This window comes from Erpetoichthys calabaricus, chromosome 17, assembly GCF_900747795.2.
Source record: "Erpetoichthys calabaricus chromosome 17, fErpCal1.3, whole genome shotgun sequence".
NCBI classification, from domain to species: domain Eukaryota; kingdom Metazoa; phylum Chordata; class Cladistia; order Polypteriformes; family Polypteridae; genus Erpetoichthys; species Erpetoichthys calabaricus.
In genome coordinates, this window is record NC_041410.2 from 82655198 (window position 1) to 82679582 (window position 24385).

The 24385-nt window shown below is 40.1% G+C and overlaps 1 protein-coding gene across 1 annotated transcript; it reads left to right on the plus strand.

Annotated features, from left to right (window-relative positions):
* The first annotated feature begins 9966 nt into the window (after positions 1–9966).
* On the plus strand, positions 9967–22694 carry LOC114642373 (keratin, type 1 cytoskeletal 11-like). The gene is made up of 6 exons (XM_051920286.1): positions 9967–10296; positions 15776–15858; positions 16727–16883; positions 19610–19771; positions 21903–22028; positions 22446–22694. The coding sequence occupies exons 1-6, from the start codon at positions 9967–9969 to the stop codon at positions 22692–22694; spliced, it is 1107 nt and encodes a 368-aa protein (XP_051776246.1).
* Positions 22695–24385: the final 1691 nt, after the last annotated feature.

Consider the following 24385-nt stretch of genomic DNA (forward strand, 5'->3'; position numbering starts at 1 on the left):
GGGTGATCCATCTCATAGGATCCTCATTGTTGGGCACCCGAGTGGCTGGACCAGGCCAAGGGGTCACCCACGTAACACCTGGCTGTAGCAGAAGAAAGATCATTTCTGGAGGGTGGGATTGGACTGTGTGTCTGTTTGCGGGGTTGCCAACCGGGATACCAAGCTGTTTTGTCATGAGGTGGCTGTGGCAACGCGCTGTACCAGTGCATGCTGCCCAACTTGACTTGACTTGGTTATGGATCTACAGTATAAACTGACCAAAATAGGAAATGCTACCCTTTATTCAGACATACAAAATATGTATGTTTCACAAAATAATATTAGTGCCATTGAGCCTTGGAAATTTTTAATAAAATGAACTGGAAACTGTATGTTTAAAACTCATTTCACAATTCAGTGAAAAATATTAATTTTAAAAACAAAACTTTAACTGAACAGTTACAGCTAAGGTATATTAGAATAACACATTTGACTGAATATATTTAACTAGCTAACCCGCGGCGTACCATACGCCGCATAATCAGGCCGCTTTTTAAATGATCTTTAAGCACAGGGAGAAAAGTAACATTGTAACAATGCACGGAATGAACCAACATACAATTGTTCGTGACTGAAAACTGGCAGACCGCCATCGCGGCTTCTCCTCCCAGAGTGAGGGATGGGGGTGGACGGCGCTCGGGCACGGAGGGCGGAACGGGAGGAGATGCGAAGGACGCCCATTCCGCCCCCTCCGTCATGCTAGTCTGCAGTATGCCCTGCCTGCTCATGTGCTCACCCCCAACTCGTCACCTGAGTCGTTTTCCTCTTTGCACAGTCCACATGCACCTGTGAGTCACGTAGACTTTTCATTGTTCTTTGCGGTTTTGGCTGCTTTTCTATATATAATCCACCAAGACACCCGACCACGGTAGTGGGGGGGTTGGGGGGGGGGTTGGAGGTGTGTACAAAGGGCAGGGACGTAATCAGTGTGAGCGTATGGCTCGCACATACTGGGAATTCCCCGGATTGCAGCACGAATGGGGTTCAACGGCTTACCCACGCCTCTCTGCGCCGGGGTAGACACACGTTGATCCATTCAGTGTATCGCGCGTGCAGTTACTTGATGCAGGAATCTTTATAACATTGAAAGAAGTGTTGTTTCCATGAAATACATTTGAAGCGGTGGCCATGGAAGGCAAATGAACAGTCATCGTGGCTTACAACTGGATTTGGACAGCAGCACAGAGCAAAGCAAGTGAGTATGTGTTTGATGAGCTGTTCGAGTTGGCGGGCAGTGCTCTGAGGTGCGTTCCCGATCATTTGGGAGGAGGGGTAGAGTTTCTGGGCGGGGCTTAGTTGTTCCTTTCTCATGGTTTTCGATGGTGGACGCGGTCAGGTGTCGTAACTGAAAAGAATAATGAAAAGTCAGCGTGGCTCAGAGGTGCATGTGGACTCCTAGCACAGACGAAAGGGAGTAACTGGGTGATCGGTGAGTTTTTGCGTCCGGGCACATGACCAGGCAGTGTGAATGCCTCGGGAGTGAGGGTAGATGCGGGCCGGAGAAAAAGGAGTGTTGGTGGGCGGGGAAACGTCTTTCGTGTTACTGCAGGACCATCTAAGAAGACGCATGTTTGTCGTGGATGCGAATTGCTGTATGTAGCGTGTAAAACAGTTTGCTATGGTGCACGCAGTCGTGCGTCGTAACCGAAAAGTCAACGTGGCTCAGAGGTGCATGTGTACTGTAGCACAGACAAACATAAATGACAGCGTTTTTTCCGAGTCGTCGAGTCCGAGTTGGTGGGCGTGGCTCTGCGAGTTGTCCTCATATCCAATGATCTTAGAGTTGGTGGGCGTGGCTCCTTCCTGCGTGCCATGGGCGTCTTACTTGTCGGCAGCTTATTGAATCCATGCCCCTTCCGGCATGCTTTCCATGGGTGGCTACTTGTCGGCGGCTTAGTGAATATATATACATGGGCCTAGTTATATATAATTTATTTATTTATTCATTGAGTGGTAGGTAACCACCCATACAATCAGATTGTGACACAGACTACGAATGCCATGAATGTAATTGCCCCGATCTACATGCTGTCAAATAAACGAACCACACGTCGTGGCGCAACGTTAGGGGCTTCGCCGCTGACGTCTGAGGTTCGATTCCCGAGAGGGAGTGCAGTGAGTGTGTACGCCTGATGAGCCCAGAATTAGGGCGAAACATGTGTAACGTACTCTTTGCATTATTTGACAATAAACTATTTCAACCATATATATATATATATACTAGCAAAATACCCGTGCTTCGCAGCGGAGAAGTAGTGTGTTAAAGAGGTTATGTAAACATATATATATATAAACATATATACTTATATACACATATCTACATATACACATATCTACATATACATATATATACATATACACATCCACATGTACATATATATACATATACAAATTTACATATCTACATATATATATAGATATAAATATAGACATACATATATACATACATACATTCACACATATATATATATATATATATACTGTATATATACATATCTACTTATTGGCTCCTGTATTTAGGATATAGCGGGTTGGATAATGGTATGCATAGCCCTATTTGCCCGTTTTCGTTTTTTTTTCAGTAATATTTCAGTAAACCCGGAGCTTGTCAATTCAAATCCTGGTACTGACACCACTGTGTGACCCTGAGGAAGTCACTTCACCTGCCTGTGCTGCAAAAAACAAAAGTAATGTAACAAATTGTACCTCAGATGTTGCAAGTTGCTGGAATAAAGGGATAAGTAAAATAGATAAATATGTATTATACACATAGGAACTATTCATTTATTTTCAGTTAAGTCATCTGCAGCAAACCTTTATAAATGAGGGTTTCTCCTTTTTAGATAGTGCAAACTGTTTCTTCTTCATTGAGGTTTTCTCTTGGAGAGCTTTTTTCATTTCATTGAAAATTAAAGCAGCAGCTGCCAAAATATGTAGCTTTCTTATTCATTTTTCAACATTGTGTAAAATAAATTTATAAAGTAACATAAAAGGTTTAAATACTGGTTATCCTTTTACACTAAAATATTACTAAAGAGATACAAAAAAAGTAAAATGGATATGTTCTTTTTCTTTAAGGAGATTAAATATTACTGAAGAAAGAAAAAAAAAATTAAACAGCCAAATGGGGCTATGCATACGAACTTAAAAGGTTTAAATAAAACAGAAATATATATTTTATTTTTACTTGCTTAACTTGTGGAGGGTGTATCCTGTAGCAAAGCCCTAACTTTTTTCGTGAAAGCCCGTTTCGGTCAATAAGTCTTAAAAAAAGGTGTAAAGATATTGACAATAAGCTAAGCAAACCCAGCAAGACATGGAATCGTTTAAATCAAGTATCATTACATCTTCCTTTCTTAAAGAGAAGTAAGGCAGTACTTATAAGCTTACATATTTATATATAGACATACATATATATATATATATATATATATATATATATATATATATATATATATATATATATATATATATATATATATATATATATATATATATATATCCGAAGCCGTGCAAGCACACTCTTGAGAATGCAACGTATAGTTGTACAGAAGAAGAGCAATCTTGCCTCAAATGAATGGCAACCTTTTGTAGGTCTATGAACTTAATTTAAACTTTAGGTTTACACGGTGCTTTCTTTCCTTAGTACCTGCACTCATGAATATGTCTGTATGTGTCTGTCGGTCAAATCCACGCGCTTCGCACCGGCGAAGTACCACTTTAAAATTTTTATTAAGAAGAAAAGAAAACCTTTTTACAATCAGATTGTGAATCAGACTACTAATGCCGTGAATGTAATTACCCCGATCTACATGTTGTCAAATAAACGAACCACACGCCGTAGCGCAATTTTAGGGGCTTTGCCTCTAGCGCTGACATCCGAGGTTCGATTCCCGTAAGGGAGTGAAGTGAGTGGCTGGTTACCTACCAGGTAACACTTATGGTTGGCCAGGAAGTGAGGTAACATCAGCCACGGTGCCTTCAGTTGTGAGAAGCAGATCATAGAATGGTTGAAAATAGTTTACTGTCAAATAATGCAAAGAGTACGCGACATGTCTTTCCCCCTTATTCTTGGCTCATCAGGGGTACACACTCACTGCACTCGCTTACGGTAATCGAACCTCGGACGTCAGCGCTAGAGGGGATTCGCAGCGGTGAAGTATTGCTTTTAAATTTTAATTAAGAACAAAAGAAAACCTTTTTAAATTAAGTCTTAAAAAGAGGTGTAAAGATATTGACAATAAGCTACGCAAACCCACCAAGAAATGCAATCGTTTAAATCAAGGCGCGAGTCGAAAAACACCATCCCATAATATTAGTTAACGATTAACACATTTCTATATGTATTGTAAGCATACAATACAACTGATAATATGTTGCGCTTATTTATCTGGTGTACCGACATTTTTGCGCGTTTAACGTCTGAAATCTAACGTGGTTTGTGCCATTCAGAATGAAAATAGTTTGCATTTACCTTTTTAGTAAAAGGCGAGCTTTTAAGCCTGACAAATCACCCCGTAAATGCACACGTTTAATTGCACATGTGTTAATATGTATGCTTACACAGTATTAAAAGACAGTGAACAACATCATTTACCTTTGTTCCCGCGTTTGATAAAAGGCGAGCTTTTAAGCCTGAGAAATCACCCCGTAAATGCAAACGTTTAATTGCACATGTGTTAATATGTATGCTTACACAGTATTAAAAGACACTCAAAAATTAACGTCATTTACCTTCGTTCCCGCGTTTGACTCGTGCTGTAAATGACTTCCTTGTTTTTAGTTCACGTGATTACGTAGGAGGCGTGATGACGCGATACGTGACTCCGCCTCCTCCATTAGAGTATATGGACAAAAAACAGGTTCCAGTTATGACCATCACGCGTAGAATTTCGAAATGAAACCTACGTAACTTTTGTAAGTAAGCTGTAAGGAATGAGCCTGCCAAATTTCAGCCTTCCACCTACACGGGAAGTTCGAGAATTAGTGATGAGTCAGTCAGTCAGTCAGTCAGTCAGTCAGTCAGTGAGTCAGTGAGGGCTTTGCCTTTTATTAATATGTATAGATAATAATAATAATATGGGTACTACTGCTAATACTTTTGCTACGAGTATTATGAATATTACTGCAACCAGTACTGCTGCAAGATAAAACTACTACTACTTCTACTACTACTACTACTACTACTACTAATAATAATAATAATAATAATAATTAATAATAAAAATAAGGCTACTACTACTAATACATTTACTGCTACTTTTTCTGATTATATACAGAGACATTGAAGTGTGTTTGATTTTTCTTAAAATCTGGTCTTAGGGTCCTTTCAGTTTAGAATTAAAGGCTTACTTTTGCTCTTTGAATAACTTTAATCTTATTAAATGAATTCCATATTTGCCCCATTGTGTGTGTCAGTTGCACTTGCGCCCTGTCCAGGTCTTGTTTCTGCCTTGCACCCGCTACTTGCTGGGACAGTCTTTAATTACCCTGCAGCCCAGCTCAGGATAAGCAGGTTAAGAAATTGACAGACGGAAGAATGGATGGATGGAATTCACAAACCAGACAAGAAGCAGTGCTAAATGTAATAAAGCCAAGTTTCTCATACATATCAAATTAAGTAGGCTTGAGTGTTTTATGTAAAGTAAAAACATTAACACATTTGACTGAATATATTTATTCTAATATACCTTAGCTTTAACTGTTCAGTTGAAGTTTTATTTTTCAAATTAATATTTTTCACTGAATTGTGAAATGAGTTTTAAATGTACAGTTTCCAGTACATTTTATTAAAAATTTTCAAGGCTCAATGGCACTAATATTATTTTGTGAAACATACATATTTTGTATGTCTGAATAAAGGGTGGCATTTCCTATTTTGGTCAGTTTACACTGTAGATCCATAACCAAGTCAAGTCAAGTCAAGTTGTGGAGCATGCAGTGGTACAGCGCGTTGCCACAGCCACCTCATGACAAAACAGCTCAGGATCCTGGTTGGCAACCCCGCAAACAGACACACAGTCCAGTCCCACCCTCCAGAAATGATCTTTCTTCTGCTACAGCCAGGTGTTACGTGGGTGACCCCTTGGCCTGGTCCAGCCACTCGTGTGCCCAACAATGAGGATCCTATGAGATGGATCACCCTCTGGGAATCGTGCCACATGGCCTTAGTGCCACAACTGATGCTCCCTCACAATGCAGGTAATGTGCCTCATTCGGGACTCTGTGAGCAACACAAAGTCAAACCAGAGGTACCCAAGGATTCTCCGGAGAGACAAAGCACCAAAGGAGTACAGTCTTCATCTCAGGTTACTGGGTAGCATCCATGTCTCACAACCATATAGCAAGACAAGAAGCACCAGGACTCTGAAGACTATTTTTTAGAGACATCGGGAGTGCCACACAACCCTTTCCAATAACCACATGACCCCCAGTCTGTCTCTTGACTTCATAGGAAGAGTCACTAGAGACATGAATGTCACTGCCAAGGTAAGTAAACATCTCGAAGAGGTCGACACTCTCTCCACAACTTCATACACTGCTGATGGCTGTGGCCAAAAGGACATTAAAGGCCTGGCTCTTGGTTTTTATCAGGACACTCACAAGCCCAGACACTCAGACTCTTTGCTCAGTCTCTCGAGAGCCCCCATCAGAGCCTCCATTGACTCTGCAAAGATCACAGCATCATCAGCAAAGTCAAGATCAGTGAATGTTTCTTCACTAACAGATGCCCCACAGCCGCTGGACCCTACAACCCTGCCCAACACCCAGTCCATACAAGCATTGAACAGAGTAGGAGCAGAACACACCGCTGACGAATCCCATAATCAACTGGGAAAACACAGAGGTTCTGCCTCCACGTTGCAGAGCAATCACAGTACCAGTGTACAGGCTGATCCATAACCACTGCACATATTAAAGTAATATTTTTCTTTCCCACACCTTATTAAATTAACAAAAAATAAAAGTATTTGTTGGTTGACTTAATTCATTTAGCTGCTTCTTTAATTAAACAATGCTGGCAGGATGGTTAGTGGTGCTCTCTCATGGATCCTGTGCCTGGGGATCAGATGTTCTTCATGTGGAGTTTGTGTGTTTTTCCTCTTTCTGTGCCAGCGCCACCAGCAGCTTTTCAAACACTTGCTAAGTAAGGAAACTGTGCCAGTGTGTGTGTGCATTGAGAGCTCAGTAACAGACACAGGTCCTGTCCAAGGGTTGTTCCTCCCTTCCACTACATGCTTACTGGAGAGGTTCTACCTTACTGTGCCCATGATTCAATAAGCAGGTGTTATCAGTATTTTGTAAAAATAAGCAAACTAAATTTACTTAACTCAGAGTGGCACATTATGTAGTAGTGGTACCTCTCAGATCCAGTATCTCGTGTTTGAATCCTCACCCTGTCATATTCTGTGTCCATTTTGTATGTTCTCCATGCATCTGGTGAGGCTTTTTTCCAAATTCCCTCTGCAGTTTTCCTGGTACATCTGTGTGTGTAAATCTCATTTATATTTTTCCTGAAACCACATTATTTGGGGAAATGTTTCATGGAGCAAGCAATTAACCCTAGGAGGATGTAAGTCCCCTTTAAAAATGTAAAAGAATCTAGCGAACATGCCAAATACATCAAGATATACAAGCGAGGTGACGTGTACCACCACCCTCTGCATGATTTGACCATTGAATATGAATAAAATATAGAAAAGAAAGTTTCCTTTCCTTCAGAGGGAAGCGATTTCTTCGATTCTGGAAATGGTTATCTTAAATAGATAAAATCTCGATTGTCTCCTGCACTCCATATTTCTGTTCTGCACTTTTAATTCTGATCCTCAGCCTCCTCTTTCTAGCACAGGCACCGGCTTCATCATATGTTAAGTTTAACCCTTTGCGGTCGTTAGGCCAGAAAACTGGCCTTAGTAAAAAGTGTGCTATAGTTCGTCAGGCCACCGCTAGTGGCCCTGCAAGTTTCTGACCGATTTGCAGTCGCCTGGTCGAGAAAAGTGGCCTGTGTTATTCCTACGTGCTTGAAAAAAATAACTGCTGTAATTATTGGCTAGTTCTTGTTCTCTATTCAAGATGGCGACGTCCAGACGTTTACAAAATGCAGCACAAGTTCTGGATGAAATTATGGCAATGGATGTGGATGAAATTGATGATGAAGATGATGATAATGACGATGATTATAATGATAATGGTAATAGCACTGATGATACTGAACTTGATGATATGTCAGCTGATGAAAGTGAAGCAGTAAGCAGCGTACCCAGATCTACCGGTTCCTGCAAGAGTAGTGCTACATTTGGTCAAAGGACTAATTCAAGATGATCGATCCTCTGGATATCATGTTTACACCGACAGATATTATACTAGTCCAGCACTGGGTCTCGAGTTGACAAAACTTGGAGTGACAATTACAGGAACAGTTCAGAAGAACAGAAAGCTTTTACCCAGCGATATAAAAAAGAAACTGAAATTGAAGAAGAATGAATCAGTTGCTTGGAAAAATAACAAACAGTTAGCCCTTGTGTGGCAAGATAAACGACTGATTTTCATGTACAGCACATTTCACAATGCTGTTTCTGAAGAGAAAGAGAGACGAAAGCGAGGTGGTGAAGTTGAGAAGATAATAAAACCTTGCGTTATTTCTGATTATACAGAACATATGGGAGCGGTCGATAGATTTGATCATTATGCAGTATCATACAACTTCTCTAGAAAAACAGTCAAGTGGTGGCGCAAAACGTTTTACTGGTTGCTTGAGGTGGCAATTGTAAATAGCTACATTCTCTGGTGTCAGTGTTACCCCCAAGATAAACTGCGTCATCTTGCATATCGCAGAAAACTCATAAATGAATTAGTAAAAGATCATCGTGCAACGAAAGAGGTTGTTCGTCGAGGACGTCCTTCTGAAGAAGTCGCTACAGCAGAACGCCTGAACGGTCGCTCACATTTCATCTATCCACTGGATGAACAGAAGCTCAAAGATTGTGTTGTATGTACTGATAGAAAGAGGGGACGTCGCAAACGTTCTCGTTTCGCCTGCAGTACATGTACGATGCAACCTGGATTGTGTCCGGGATTGTGTTTTGAACGGTATTATACAATGGAAAAATACAAAAACTAAGTTTATATTTCTCAATTGACATTATAAAGATTATCTGAACACGTGTATAAGTGAAAAAGTACATGTGTATTGTGTTGTTGCATAATAAGTGTAATAAAGTGTTGTTTTTAAATAACGGCGTTTTTTCAATAATTAATTACGACTAATGTAGCGTGACGTTGAAAATTAAATACGACTGCAAAGGGTTAAACATTTGAACGGTAAATCTCACATCCGATAAGTAATTTATTTAAGGGATTTCATCTTTTACCTCCTGATATAAATAATGAATTATATTAAAATTGTATATGCAGCACACGAGTTAAAACATCAGCATTTTTCATGTCTTATGTGTTATTGATTGGTTTCTAAAGCCGCCTTCCCCTCGGTGTCCGACTCCATCCACCCAGTGTGCCCCATGGCAAGAGGGCGTGACAGTAGAGCCAACCGCTTTGCAACAGACGGGGCGAGTCAGTTGTATATATAGCGCCATGGCATCCCTGGAGTTCACAGTGCCGATTGCTGACTGATAGACTTGTGTCGGTCGTTTCTCCAGGTCTGAACTATTCCTCATCTCAGACATGCCACTAAGAAGAGAACAATCCTCCAGCGTTTCCTCCTATCTCATCAATGGCAGGGGTACTGGTGTTGGTAGAGGTTTAACTACTCCTGGAATGTTTGGAGGTTTAGGTAGTGGAGGTGGTAGTGGTGGTGGTTTTGGTGTTAGTGGTTTTGTTGGTGGTGGTGGTGGTTTTGGTAGTGGTGGTGGTAGTTTTGGTCGTGGTTATGGTGGTGGTGGTGGTGGTGGTGGTAGTAGTTTTGCTGGTATGGGTTTTGGTGGTGGTAGTGGTGGTGGTTTTGTTGGTGGTTTTAGTAGTGGTAGTGGTGGTGGTTATGGTGGTGGTTTTGGTGTGGATGGTGGCGCTGGTGGAGGTTTTATCTCAAGTAGCAGCATCAGTGGTGTCCCGTTTATGTTAAATGAAAAGCAGCAGATGCAGAGTCTGAACGACAGACTGGCCACCTATCTCGATAAGGTGCGCACACTTGAAGCAACCAACAAGGACCTGGAGAACAAGCTCAAGGATTTCCGCACAAGCAAAGTGGTGAGCAGGGATTTCACCTTGTACCAGGAGCAGCTGAAGCCCCTCCGTGACCAGGTATGCATACTGTGTGCAATGTTTAAATCTAAGATTTGAATCCAAGACCTCACACAGCAGCTACAGGTTGTTGTGACCTTCTCAGGTTTTAGGTAAATCGAGTCTGAGGGTCGTTATGTGAAATTAGTGACCATAACCCTGGAGAAGAGATGTAAGTATACAAGATGTTATAATCACTGGTAGAGTATCCAGTAAGAGCTCTATTCTGATTAAATTTATCAACCCAAAGATATCTTATTCACCATACTCAGTAGAACATTTTAAATGTCTTCTAAACTATAGAAACTGTAAAGAAGATGCTTCTTATTTAATATTGTTTCTTTAAGATCTCACCAGCATCATAAAACAATTGTAATTTTCTCAGTTTGAGTTTATTTTTTACATCAATACTAATTAAGTCTTAGTACCTGCTCTGCTTGGATATGCAAGACCACCAAGATTATAAAAGTAATTGAAGTATAAGAACATCTCCACCTGTGCCTTTACTGGGGGTCTCTCATAAAAGAAGAATATGAGGAACCAAAGCTGATAGGGGCGCAATGTTAGTGCATTGGGGGAACGTGGGAAAAATATTTAGTCTCCTCCTTCCTCCGTCATATAAAATATTAAGGAAAGAACAAAATAAAACTTCAAAAAAGTTTAATCAAATGTTTTGAATTAAATGTGGAGTTTCATGAAAATAAGTTTTGAACGTGAGATATTTAACTTTTGTGAAAGACGATGACATTATTTCAGAATCATGAAGAGGAAAATTGACATTAAAACACTGGATAAAATATGTGTAGGTTATTAATTTATTTAATTATATGTGCATTTAGTGCAAAGTGCTTTAAATGGATTGCCGCGTGAATATATAGGCATCTCAGCCGAAGTGAGTCATTTTCTAATCCGCTTATTCCACAACAGAGTCGCGGCGGTGCAGGTGCCGATCCCAGCTGGCACAGGGCGCAAGGCAGGAACAATCTCTGGACAGGGCGCTGCTCAGAGAAAGTTTACGTTTTATTGATTTAAATGTTATTTTCATTAAATGTTTTGGTAATATTAATGTTAGAATGCATACAGTGGTGTGAAAAACTATTTGCCCCCTTCCTGATTTCTTATTCTTTTGCATGTTTGTCACACAAAATGTTTCTGATCATCAAACACATTTAACCATTAGTCAAATATAATACAAGTAAACACAAAATGCAGTTTGTAAATGGTGGTTTTTATTATTTAGGGAGAAAAAAAAATCCAAACCTACATGGCCCTGTGTGAAAAAGTAATTGCCCCCTGAACCTAATAACTGGTTGGGCCACCCTTAGCAGCAATAACTGCAATCAAGCGTTTGCAATAACTTGCAATGAGTCTTTTACAGCGCTCTGGAGGAATTTTGGCCCACTCATCTTTGCAAAATTGTTGTAATTCAGCTTTATTTGAGGGTTTTCTAGCATGAACCGCCTTTTTAAGGTCATGCCATAGCATCTCAATTGGATTCAGGTCAGGACTTTGACTAGGCCACTCCAAAGTCTTCATTTTGTTTTTCTTCAGCCATTCAGAGGTGGATTTGCTGGTGTGTTTTGGGTCATTGTCCTGTTGCAGCACCCAAGATCGCTTCAGCTTGAGTTGACGAACAGATGGCCGGACATTCTCCTTCAGGATTTTTTGGTAGACAGTAGAATTCATGGTTCCATCTATCACAGCAAGCCTTCCAGGTCCTGAAGCAGCAAAACAACCCCAGACCATCACACTACCACCACCATATTTTACTGTTGGTATGATGTTCTTTTTCTGAAATGCTGTGTTCCTTTTACGCCAGATGTAACGGGACATTTGCCTTCCAAAAAGTTCAACTTTTCACTCATCAGTCCACAAGGTATTTTCCCAAAAGTCTTGGCAATCATTGAGATGTTTCTTAGCAAAATTGAGACGAGCCCTAATGTTCTTTTTGCTTAACAGTGGTTTGCGTCTTGGAAATATGCCATGCAGGCCGTTTTTGCCCAGTCTCTTTCTTATGGTGGAGTCGTGAACACTGACCTTAATTGAGGCAAGTGAGGCCTGCAGTTCTTTAGACGTTGTCCTGGGGTCTTTTGTGACCTCTCAGATGAGTCGTCTCTGCGCTCTTGGGGTAATTTTGGTCGGCCGGCCACTCCTGGGAAGGTTCACCACTGTTCCATGTTTTTGCCATTTGTGGATAATGGCTCTCACTGTGGTTCGCTGGAGTCCCAAAGCTTTAGAAATGGCTTTATAACCTTTACCAGACTGATAGATCTCAATTACTTCTGTTCTCATTTGTTCCTGAATTTCTTTGGATCTTGGCATGATGTCTAGCTTTTGAGGTGCTTTTGGTCTACTTCTCTGTGTCAGGCAGCTCCTATTTAAGTGATTTCTTGATTGAAACAGGTGTGGCAGTAATCAGGCCTGGGGGTGGCTACGGAAATTGAACTCAGGTGTGATACACCACAGTTAGGTTATTTTTTAACAAGGGGGCGAATACTTTTTCACACAGGGCCATGTAGGTTTGGATTTTTTTTCTCCCTAAATAATAAACACCATCATTTAGAAACTGCATTTTGTGTTTACTTGTGTTATATTTGACTAATGGTTAAATGTGTTTGATGATCAGAAACATTTTGTGTGACAAACATGCAAAAGAATAAGAAATCAGGAAGGGGGCAAATAGTTTTTCACACCACTGTACATCGAATTGTATAATATTTGGCAAATGTGATGTTTTCGACTCTTTGATTTTACAATGTATAAACATATAACTGTTAATATGACACTAATATCTAGAAAACCTTGCAATTTCTATTCTTACGTTAATTTTTACAACTGGGAACTTGAATATCACAATCAAAACTTGAAAAATGTTTGTATAAATATTACTCATATTGGAAATCTTATCATGCAATCACATTGGATACTCTCTTTGGTTAGGTTTTTTTTTTGAGTAGATTTCTTTTTGGTTAAATTCGTTGACAAAACATCTTCTTTTATAATTTTGGCTCTTTAATTTCAATAGATAGAAACGCCAAGCTCGATTGTGTCATTTGTGACATACAGAAGTTGAACTCATACATTAACGGAGGATTCGTTCCCAGACACCCGTCAAATAAGCCGTTAACGTACTCGCGGACTGTCAGAGCGAATATAAACGAATACACCGTACGAACACCATTTTCCTTTTTAACCTGAATAATGCAAAATGAAGCCCACTGCGACAACTTTGACTGTAATCCTGGTAGGAAATGGACGAAACTGCAGAGGACGAAAGCCCGTCGGCCTGGGAGTCACTTAATCAGGTTAAGCCCCTCACAAATATCACGACCGTAATGACACATTACTGGGTTGTGTGGTTCTCGTAGATCCACTGCTTGAGACAGAACCTTTTCGAGGGATCTTTGCATATAAAATTAGCTGTTTGGTCTCTGAAAAGGTTCCATATTTGTGGAAGAAACAGAAATCTTTAATATACAGTCGGCTGACTAGCAGGATACTGACAGATCAAGACCACCTGAACTTGTGTTATCCTGTGTGAGAGAGTCATTTTAAACTCAGTAAGCTATTGATATTTCACAAATCTGCAATCATCTCTTTATGGTTATTTTATTTACCTTTTCACAGATCTAAATAAATGAACGGTTCTTTCTGGAACCTTCATGTGGGCGGTTCTTTTGGGAACCAGAAATGGTCACCCAATGGCATCGCTATGAAGAACCACTTTGGCACATTTATTTTTAAGAGGTCATCAAGTCACTGATGATGGGGGGAACAACAGAGGACGAGATTTTCGGAGTTTTAACGTAAGTTTCAAAATAAGCCCATTTGACAAATGGTTGGTTACTTGGCAAAAAATCAGTAGAAATGTATTGAAAGTTTACCGTCTCAGCCATTTTGTCGTGTAGGCACAATTTTACGTTGCCACATCTATGTCCTCTATTTTATGTCAATAATAATAATCATAATAATAATAATAATGGGCGGCGCTGTGGCACAGTTGTAGCGCTGCTGCCTCGCAATAAGGAGACCAAGGTTCGCTTCCCGGGTCCTCCCTGCGTGGAGATTGCATGTTCTCCCCGTGTTAGCGTGGGTTTCCACCGGGTGCTCCGGTTTCCTCCAAAAGTCCAAAGACATGCAGGTTACGTGCATAAATTGTGTGTGTGTGTGTGTGTGTGTGTGTGTGTGTGTGTGTGCCCTGCGGTTGGCTGGCGCCCTGCCTGGGGTTTGTTCCTGCCTTGCGCTCTGTGTTGGCTGGGATTGGCTCCAGCAGACCACTGTGACCTGTGTTAGGATATAGCGGGTTGGAGAAAGACTGACTGAATAATAATAATATCATTATTGTTATAATTTTTAGTAGTAATAGTAGTAGTAATTTTGTTGAAGTTGCTGGATTATTATCGATGTTGTAACTTATACTTTTTTGCCCTTTCTCACCATTTTTATGACGGGTCATTGCCTTTGCAAATTGCTTTACATTGTAACGATCTGAAGGGACGCGCTCTTCAGGTGTGGAAGCAGGAGCGCTGCAGTATAAAAACTGATTGTGTCATTTCGTAAAAAATTGTTAATATATCAAATCTATTTAAGCTTTCATTATCAGTGTCTATTAAATTTATCTCGTGTTTGCACTGATCGTGTTTAATTTAAAAGGCAGACGCCTTTTGGCTTGCAGGACAGTCTGAGACAGTCAAGGAATTTGGAAAAACATGCCGGCGGAGGAGACAACCAAGTTTCATTTCGCAATCAATGGCGTTTAGTTCATTTTATTGGTTTTATACCAATTTCAAGTGTTTTATTGTTTTAAAGTTACATATTTTTATAGAGTTTGCATTGTATTTAATAACGCTGAAAAATGTATCTATCTTGTTCAGATCGCTCAGTTTTGTGAAGCCTGTACAACACCACCTACTGTTTTTGAGTTAAGCACATCATCTCGTGCCTATTAAGGATATACAGGGGTCGTGATGAATGGGGGCAGATATTACTATTGTGAAGTCTTGCTGGTTTCCCACTCTTACTATTTAACAGCCCTGCTTGTTCGTGTGGCTAATCAACAACTCCAGACTGGCCCAGTGTGGCTGGGAATGTCATCTGCTGTGGTCTTGACCTGCCTATATGGCACCTGCTGCTGGTGGGCTAGGCTTTAGCACTCTATGATCCTATAAAATAAAAACAGGTTCAGTAAATGAGTGCCTGACCTTTAATGGTGGCGCTGTATTTTGTACATTAAGAGTTAAAGGACTGCAGCGGGTGTGTTTTGTGACTCTAACATTGTAAATATCCTAAAGGAGTAATTAGAATTAAAATGTACCATGTGAGGAGTGTACTTTTATTTCACACTATTTGTGGGGAACCAGTTTTCTATTACAAAGTTTTATAATATTTTTTATCTGCTACTATTAAATATAAGTAATAATGTTTGTAAGCAATTTCAGCTATAACAGACCTGAACACCTCTCATGTTGCTATTGACGGCTTCCATTTTTACTCTTGTCAGATAATTGCTGCCATCATTGAGAATTCTCGCCTGGCCCTGAAGATTGGTAATGCTCAGCTGGCTGCTGATGACTTCAGAAAAAAGTAAGAACCCCTAAGGTTTATTCTTCTTAAATTGTTCATTTACTTACTTCATGCAATTTTCTCCTGCAAGCAAAGTTTTGTGTTTTATTATTTTAGCTGTAGCTGTAATAATTCTCACTGTGGTATAAAATACTGTAACACCCTCAAGCTTAGTTCATTGCTTTATTGTCAAAGGGTTCACAGTCCACCCCTGGAGCATCAGGTATTAAACAGGATAGAGCCCTGGATGGAGCTTCAGTACACTGCAGGGCTCACCTTTCAACAAAAGTCACTCACACAGGGCCAGTTTGTATAAGCTGGTGTGGTGAGGGACTTAAAGTGGAGTGGAAAGAGACACCCAGAATTACCCCCCCCCCTTCCCTCCCACCCCCCCCACTCCCACCCACACACACTTATGGTGCATGATGGTCCACACAGAGACGGTGAGCAGACCCTCCGGAGAGTACATCTGTGTTGCAGAACTGCCTACCACTGCACTACCATACTGCTCGCCTTTAACATGCAGAATTTATATACAGAATCTTCTTAAACTCTGATTTGCATATTTTGATTAATAATTTATGAGGGACGTTCAAGAAGTTCTGGCACATTTTTTAACTCTATTTATTAAGAATTTCAAAAACAAATGACGTCACTTGTCTACATACTCACCTTCATTTGCGATGCAGTTTTCAAAGCATCGTACAACTTTTTAATGCCCAATTGCTACTCCTCTCACCTTCACCTTTTCCAACGACAATACAAAACTGCAGAAACGTTTTGATGGTCCCTCTTATGAAACCTGTTAATTAATCTTTATGCCTCAGTTTATTTTCTCACAGCCATTATTAAAAGCAATCCAACTGTAATACCACTTTGCTCTTCTCAGATATGAGACCGAGTACATCATTCGCCAGACAGTGGAGGCTGACATCCTCAATCTGAAGAGTCTGAAGGAAGAATACGATTCCCACCAAACCAGCAACAATCAGGAAGTTGAAGCCCTGAAAAAAGAGATTGAAGAAATGACGAAACAGCATGGACAGGTATGCTTCCTAGGGTCATGTGCTCCTCCTGGGTGCCAACATCCCTCTGCCAGGCTTCCCATTTGGAAACCATCAGGGCTGTAGGGGAGTTGAAGATTTGTTGGGTAGCTCTGTATGGGGTCTTCGGGTGCCACAGGGAGGGAGGCTCTCTTGTCACTGGGAGGTTCCGTTGACCCAGAACTGCTTCCTGGTTGTAATGTGACAGCACTGGATGTACTACCAGGTCCAGTATAAAGGAAGCTGCTGTACTTCATCCACTTGGGGTTGGGAGTTCAGGACGACAATGCTTACCTTTGAGGAGTGAAGGAAGGAAGAAGAGAGAAGAGAATTGTATTGTGCTTGTGTTTATCTGCAATTGTGAAAGAAGAAACCTGTTGAAGGTACTGTATTTTAAATTGCATTAAATTTCTTATTTGATCCTGGAACTGGTGTTTGGGGTGCTGCAAGCAGTATAAATGTGTCTCTGTGTGTATATATATACATACTGTCATATGAAAAAATTTGGGAACCCCTCTGAATTCTTTGGATTTTTGTTTATCATTGGCTGAGCTTTCAAAGTAGCAACTTCCTTTTAAAATATGACATGCCTTATGGTAACAGTAGTAATTCAGTAGATACATTAAGTTTATTGGATTAACAGAAAATATGCAATATGCATCATAACAAAATTAAACAGGTGCATAAATTTGGGCACCCCAACAGAAATATGACATCAATACTTAGTTGAGCCTCCTTTTGCCTCTTGACGCCTCCTTTAGCCTTTGATGAGTGTCTGGATTCTGAATGGAGGAATTTCTGACCATTATTCCATACAAAATCTCTCCAGTTCAGCGCAATTTGATGGTTGCCGAACATGGGACAGTCTGCTTCAAATCATCCCATAGATTGTCGATGATATTCAAGTCAGGGGACTGTGATGGCCATTTCAGAACATTGTACTTCTCCCTCTGCATGAATCCCTTTGTAGATTTCGAACTGTGTTTTGGGTCATTGTCTTGTTGGAATATCTAACCCCTGCATAACATTGTGACTGATGTTTGAACATTATCCTAAAGAATTTGTTGATATTGGGTTGAATTCATCCGACCCTCAACTTTAACAAGGGCCCCAGTCTCTGAACTCGCCACACAGCGTAACAGCATGATGGCACCTCCACCAAATTTGACAGTAGGTAGCAGGTGTTTTTCTTGGAATGCGGTGTTCTTCTTGCCTTGCAAAGCACTTTTTATTCTGACCAAATAACTCAATTTTTGTCTCATCAGTCCAAAGCACTTTATTCCAAAATGATTCTGGTTTGTCTAAATGAGCATTGGCATACAACAAGCGATTCTGTTTGTGGCGTCAGTGCAGAAAGGGCTTCTTTCTCATCACCCTGCCATACAGATGTTCTTTGTGCAAATTGCGCTGAATTGTAGAACGATGTACAGATGTTCCGTCTGGTCTTTGGGGGTGATCTGTGGGTTGTCTGTCACCATTCTCATAATCCTGCTCATATGCCGCTCCTGCATTTTTCTTGGCCAGCCAGACCTGCTGGGTTTAACAGCAACTGTGCCTGTGGCCTTCCATTTCCTGATTCCATTCCTTACAGTTGAAACTGACAGTTTAAACCTCTGAGATAGCTTTCTGAAAGCTCTCCATGATGTTCCAACAATGATGGATGGATTAAAAGCCAGAAGTCTGTATGACCATCACCGTCAAGTGACTTCGTGAGAACCCTAACTACAAAGAGGACAATTTCATTTATGTTAGGTAGAATGCCCAGAGGGGACCGGGTGGTCTCGTGGCCTGGAACCCCTACAGATTTTATTTTTTTCTCCAGCCTTCTGGAGTTTTTTTTTTTTGTTTTTTCTGTCCACCATGGCCATCTGACCTTACTCCTTTTCTATGTTAACTAATGTTGTCTTATTTTAATTTTGTATTTTGTCTTTTATTTTTCTTTTCTTCGTTATGTAAAGCACTTTGAGCTATTTTTTGTATGAAAATGTGCTATATAAATAAATGTTGTTGTTGCTGTTGTTGTAGCCTTCCGCTAAACCATGAGTCTCAACAATCTTTGTTTTCAGATCTTTTGAGACTGTCTTTGAGGATCCCATGCTGTCACTCTTCAGAGGAGAGTCAAAGGGAAGCACAACTTGCAATTGGCCACCTTAAATACCTTTTCTCATGATTGTCTATGAAGTTCAAGGCTTAACAAGATAATCCAACCAATTTGGTGTTACAAGTAATCCGCATTGAGCAGTGACAGGCATTCAAATCAGCAAAATTACAAGCGGACCCACATTTTTGCACAGCCAGTTTTTCTCATTTGATTTAATTTCATACAACTAAATACGGCTTCACTAAAAACCCCAAATACTCAGATGTTCCTTGGAAATAAAAGACATACCACTGTTATCTTTTTTGTTGAAAAGAGAGTCAATTATTATGCAGGCTGAGAGCAGTTCCCAAACTTTTTCATATGACTATATATCTATGTATATACTGTATATACAAACACTCACACACATATACATAAATAAGAGAGAGAGACACTCACACAAGGTTTTAATCACACCTTTCAAATTGTACACCTATTTATTTAAACCAAGCTTTTGCTGAAATTAACAATGGCATATAAATATTCAAAGTTAATGCTAGTTCTACTAGATGATGGCACATTGCTAACTTTAAATAGTGGACATCATGGATGTCATCATAATGCTTCTCACTTTTTCCCTGCTCTTTAGAGTGTGAGTATCCTGAAACAGGAGATGTCCGGCACCGTGAGTGTGGACGTCACCACCACTGAAAGCCCAGATCTGAAACAGATTTTGGATGACTTACGTGCAGAGTATGAAGACATCGTTCGTAGAAACAAGGAGGATCTTGAGATGTGGTTCAACAAGCAGGTGAGTGGCAGACAAGTCCTCACAATCCTGGTGTACATTCTGGGGTGGCTGCTCCACTTGGGTTTGGAGACGTTTTCGCAAAATATTAATTTTCTATTTTTATTTTTATATTCAGTATGTACATAAGTTTCAGTTATCAAAGAATTTTTATTCTTAGCAGAATGTCAGGCCATGACATTATTGCTTTGAAGGAGCTTTTGCTTCAGGTCTTACCATATAACTCAATTTCGAATTTTCTCTATTGACCTTCTGCAAAACAGTTTGTGTTCAAGTGATCTGCTGGACTCAGTTTATTGTAATTTGACAGCTGATGGATAGTCTTGTAGAGGTAACATAAGACATCTTCAAATGTAATTAGATTTTATATCCACACATAACTATGAGAGACACACACACAAACACATGCACAAATTATTGACACCTTTGAAATTGTACGTCCATTTATTTAAACGAGGCTATTGCTGAAATCTACAGTTGATTTTGTACTGAATCCCAAAAAAGCATAAGCCACCAATCCTGTCACTTCCTCAACAAATAAAAAGTGTTAGGCCCCTGGAAAAAGCAGGCCAGAAGGGCAAAGAAATCAGGTCCTGGGGATAGAAGGGAGTCAAGACAAAGCTAAAGCTTGTTACTGGGACACCTGATAACCAAGTGTGAAAAAAAAATTAAACTTGAATTTGAGAAACAGACATTAGTCTTTTAGCCAAGTTGAACTTTGTTTGAACATGTAATTGGTCTTATCTTATCTTTGTCTTATCTGCAAACTTTGACAATCCGGAAGTCAATTTGGCAAACCTTTATACCCCATGACCTGCAACATCCCACAGGTCACAACCCAAATTTCACATCCACAACACCACAAAATGCCAAAATGAATTCTATGATTGAAATAACATACAATGATAAACATAACAAGTAGAAAACAATGTTTCTCAATGTGGAAAAATAGACAAGTATAACACAGGGGACAGTAAAGCATATTATACATCATAATCCACAAATGTGGATTGCAGTTGTGCAGAGCAGATCCAAAATATCTGAGGCCTCAGGATCTGACAAACCTGCCCTTAACCTGCCACTGCTCCAGGGGTGCTGTACAAGAGCTGACCCTGTGCTCAGACCCCAAGGGGTATGCGATAATTACATTTCATTGTACCTGTTAATGATAATATTGTTATTATTATTATGTTTTTGGAGTTCTGGGATAAAATCCCATTTTCAGATACCCTGTCTTTATCCAAAATTGAGGTTAACTCATAATATAATAGCATTTCAAAAGGCTTTCAATTCTTGGTTTTCAGGTGAATTCATGTTGCAGCTTCTTCTTGACTGTTGTGTTTTGGTTCTTGAAAAGGATTTGACGAAAGTCTTTTTGCACTCCATGTTTTCAATTTGGACTTATCTTCTCTCCTGATCTTTTTCTCTTCTTGCTCCAATGTGGTATACTTAAATATACAAAAAACTTAATTGCCAAACAGCCTTCCCCATAGAGCTTAGCATAATTACGCCAAAGAACAAATAATGAGACTTGCTGTCACAGAACTGGGCCTCCATGTTGAGGTGCACACAATGCTCTGATGCACACAGTCTCACAAATGTAGAGAAACATGAAGCAAGATGGAATATCTTCTAAAAATGTACAAAGCTGAAGGTCTCTTTGTGTTTTAATCCAGTATACAAATCCATACTGTTAAACTGATCTCTGCCAGATTTTGCACATATTCTCCATTTGTATTTCTGATTCATAGTTTTTCCACTTCGACATCTTTATGTAATGATCCCACGTGAGCTTTATAATGGAAGTAACTACAGGAGGAATTTTTTGGAACTTATCAAGGGTAAGGAAAGTTGCTCCCTTTATACAATAAAAATGCAGGAAGAAAATCACACTGTCATATACATATAAATAAGAAGTAAATAGATAGACACAATGGAGCACATTTAGTGTCCCCCATTTCTTGAGTACACATTCACACAATATACTCAACATCCATATCCATACTCCTACTGGTATATACAAATACACAAAGTTGGACTCCATTAATGTCAACTAATGACTCAATGGCGCCACCCCTCTGTGCTCTCCAGCTCCTGCACTCCCACTCAGTACTGTCCTGTTTCTTATCCACAGGTGGAAACTAAGCAAGCAGCAGCCATCCAGGAAACAGATGTCAGTGAAATCTCAAAGATAGAAGTGACGGAGCTTTGCCATCAGAACCAGAGCCTACAGACAGAGATGGACACCTTGCTGGTCTCTGTGAGTAACTTATTGTGTCTGCATGTCTCTGATGACAGAGGTGTTGTGCTGTGTGGTGCTACAGTTCCTCACTGTGTCACACTGAGCAAGTCATTTAATCTTTATATGTGAGAAAACATTAAATATTTTGATACATTATATTATATAAGGCGTCAGCCAAATGTAGAATAATAATATTTTAATAAGATTTGTTCACTCAGATTGCCATTAAAAGACACATTACCCCTGAGGACAAATAAAGTTCTGTCTAATCTAATGTGATCTAATCTAAAAATTAAGAAAATCATGCATCTTCTGCTTTTTAAAATTTAAATGACGTCTTAATGGAACTCCATAACACCTCCATCATTTGCAGATGTCACCGGCCCATTCCAGGACACAGTGCTTCATTTTTTTATTATTTTATTTTCCATCCAGAAAGGCACCTTGGAGGATAACCTGGCAGCAGTGAATGGCCGCTATCAGATGGAACTTCACCGTTACGCTGCCTTGGTGGGCACCATGGAGGGGGAGTTGATGAGCATCCGGAACAGCATAACCTCCCAGTCTGAGGACTACAGGAACCTTCTGAACATCAAAGAGAAACTGGAGAAGGAGATCGCCATGTACAAGCTGCTGCTGGAAGGAGTGGAGCTGGGCGCTGGGGGAGCCTCGTCTGCCATGTGAGCTTCTCTTCTGTTTCCTGATCTCCTCTGCTCTCTTTTACTTTGTTAGAGATGGAAGGCATAGAGTCCAATAAGGAATTCATTTCTCAAAATTACACCTTCATGAAAACTGAAAAAGAATATAATTTATAAAATTGAGATTCTTTTATTTAATTTAGAGCCAGGAATTTAAAGCCTGAGGCCACATTGAATATGGTTATGGCAAGATATTACACATATTAAAAATATATTCTTTCCACAATTGTCAATAATTTTACAACTTTTAGATGGCATGGCTTTGCAGAGATTTTTAGAGAAGAATAGACAACTTGTCTCTTTGTTCTGCTTCCACATTTGTTTACACCTCAAGTTAATGTGTTCTGAGGACACTAAGACCCCTCGGAGTGTACATTTTCATCTATTGCCCACCAAGCCCATGACGCACTTGAGATGGCAAACCTTCTACACAACATCCACACAGAACACATCACCCATTCACTTTTACACAACACACAAGAACTTTTTGAGACAGCCAAACTTTAGCCTGCTGCTGCCAACTCAGAACACATCAGCTTTCTGATGAAGCCCATGGAAACAAAGACCCTTGAATTAGCTAAGTGTCTGTATACAACCATATCACCTCATGTAAGAACAGCTCAAAATTCATTAAAGAAAGAAAAACACCAGTTGACAAAATTTCCATAAAACACGCCACATCATTGCAATGTCTAAACATCTGTCTAATGTCCTCAAAGCTCACTTTATCCAATGGAGTGTTAAATGTCCATTTGATGATTACATTACACAGATAAAGATTCAGCAACATACGTCACCCTTCAGAAGGTTAATATTCACCGAATGCCCCCATTACACGCAAGGATCCACTGAAAAATATGTCAAACTCCCAACTGATGTTGACATGGCACTCAATACACCTCACTTTACACACAAGAACCTGCACTACCCAATGCCTAGAGAACAATCATTAGAGGACACAACTTCCATCCAGTGTGCTCATTGTAGGTGGCATCTCAGTCAGTGACTAAGGGCCTAAAAAACCAGGACAATCCACCAAACAGCCTGTCCACCTGTCCTGCCCCATGAGCCTTAATGGACTTAATAATAATAATAATAATTCATTACATTTATATAGTGCTTTTCTCAGTACTCAAAGACTTGCATGTTTCTGCTCTGTCCTCTCACCTTCCAAGTGAACAGAAAACACAGAACTGCTGTTGGGTAAAACTGGACAGAAGTTGGGAGGAGCACTTGGTCACCTTAATATAAAGCTACATTATTTTAGCAACAGAATGGCATTCTGAAGATAACACCACAAACTCGCTGCTCTTCTCAACCTCAACCCACTTGTGATTTCTCATCTTCAAGTGAATTCCACTAAGTAAGCCAAGTGCTCACAGTGTGATATAGAGAGACATTCTAATTAATAACTAAATAAGTGCCTGTACACAGAATCCACAGTGCTGCGCATACGCCAGTCTCACATTCACTTCAGAGGTTTATTTGGGATCAACTTTAGACAAATGTTTATTTCTGAACCCAACGCCCAAGACCCTGACTTTCCAACAATGAACTGAACCTTTAAAGGTTTTTGTGGACCGTTCAATGTACTGATTCAAAGAACTGTGATAACTCTGAAAGTGCATCTCTTTTTACTCTGGCATAGCGGGCACCCTCATCAACCGCATGGGGGGT

What these genes read in the sequence shown, in the direction of transcription:
- LOC114642373 (XM_051920286.1), top strand. Translation starts at nt 9,967, where the DNA reads ATGGGTTTTGGTGGTGGTAGTGGTGGTGGTTTTGTTGGTGGTTTTAGT. An exon ending in GCTGATGACTTCAGAAAAAA is followed by an intron (nt 15,859 to 16,726) that starts GTAAGAACCCCT and finishes TGCTCTTCTCAG; the next exon opens with ATATGAGACCGAGTACATCA. An exon ending in TGGACACCTTGCTGGTCTCT is followed by an intron (nt 22,029 to 22,445) that starts GTGAGTAACTTA and finishes TTTTCCATCCAG; the next exon opens with AAAGGCACCTTGGAGGATAA.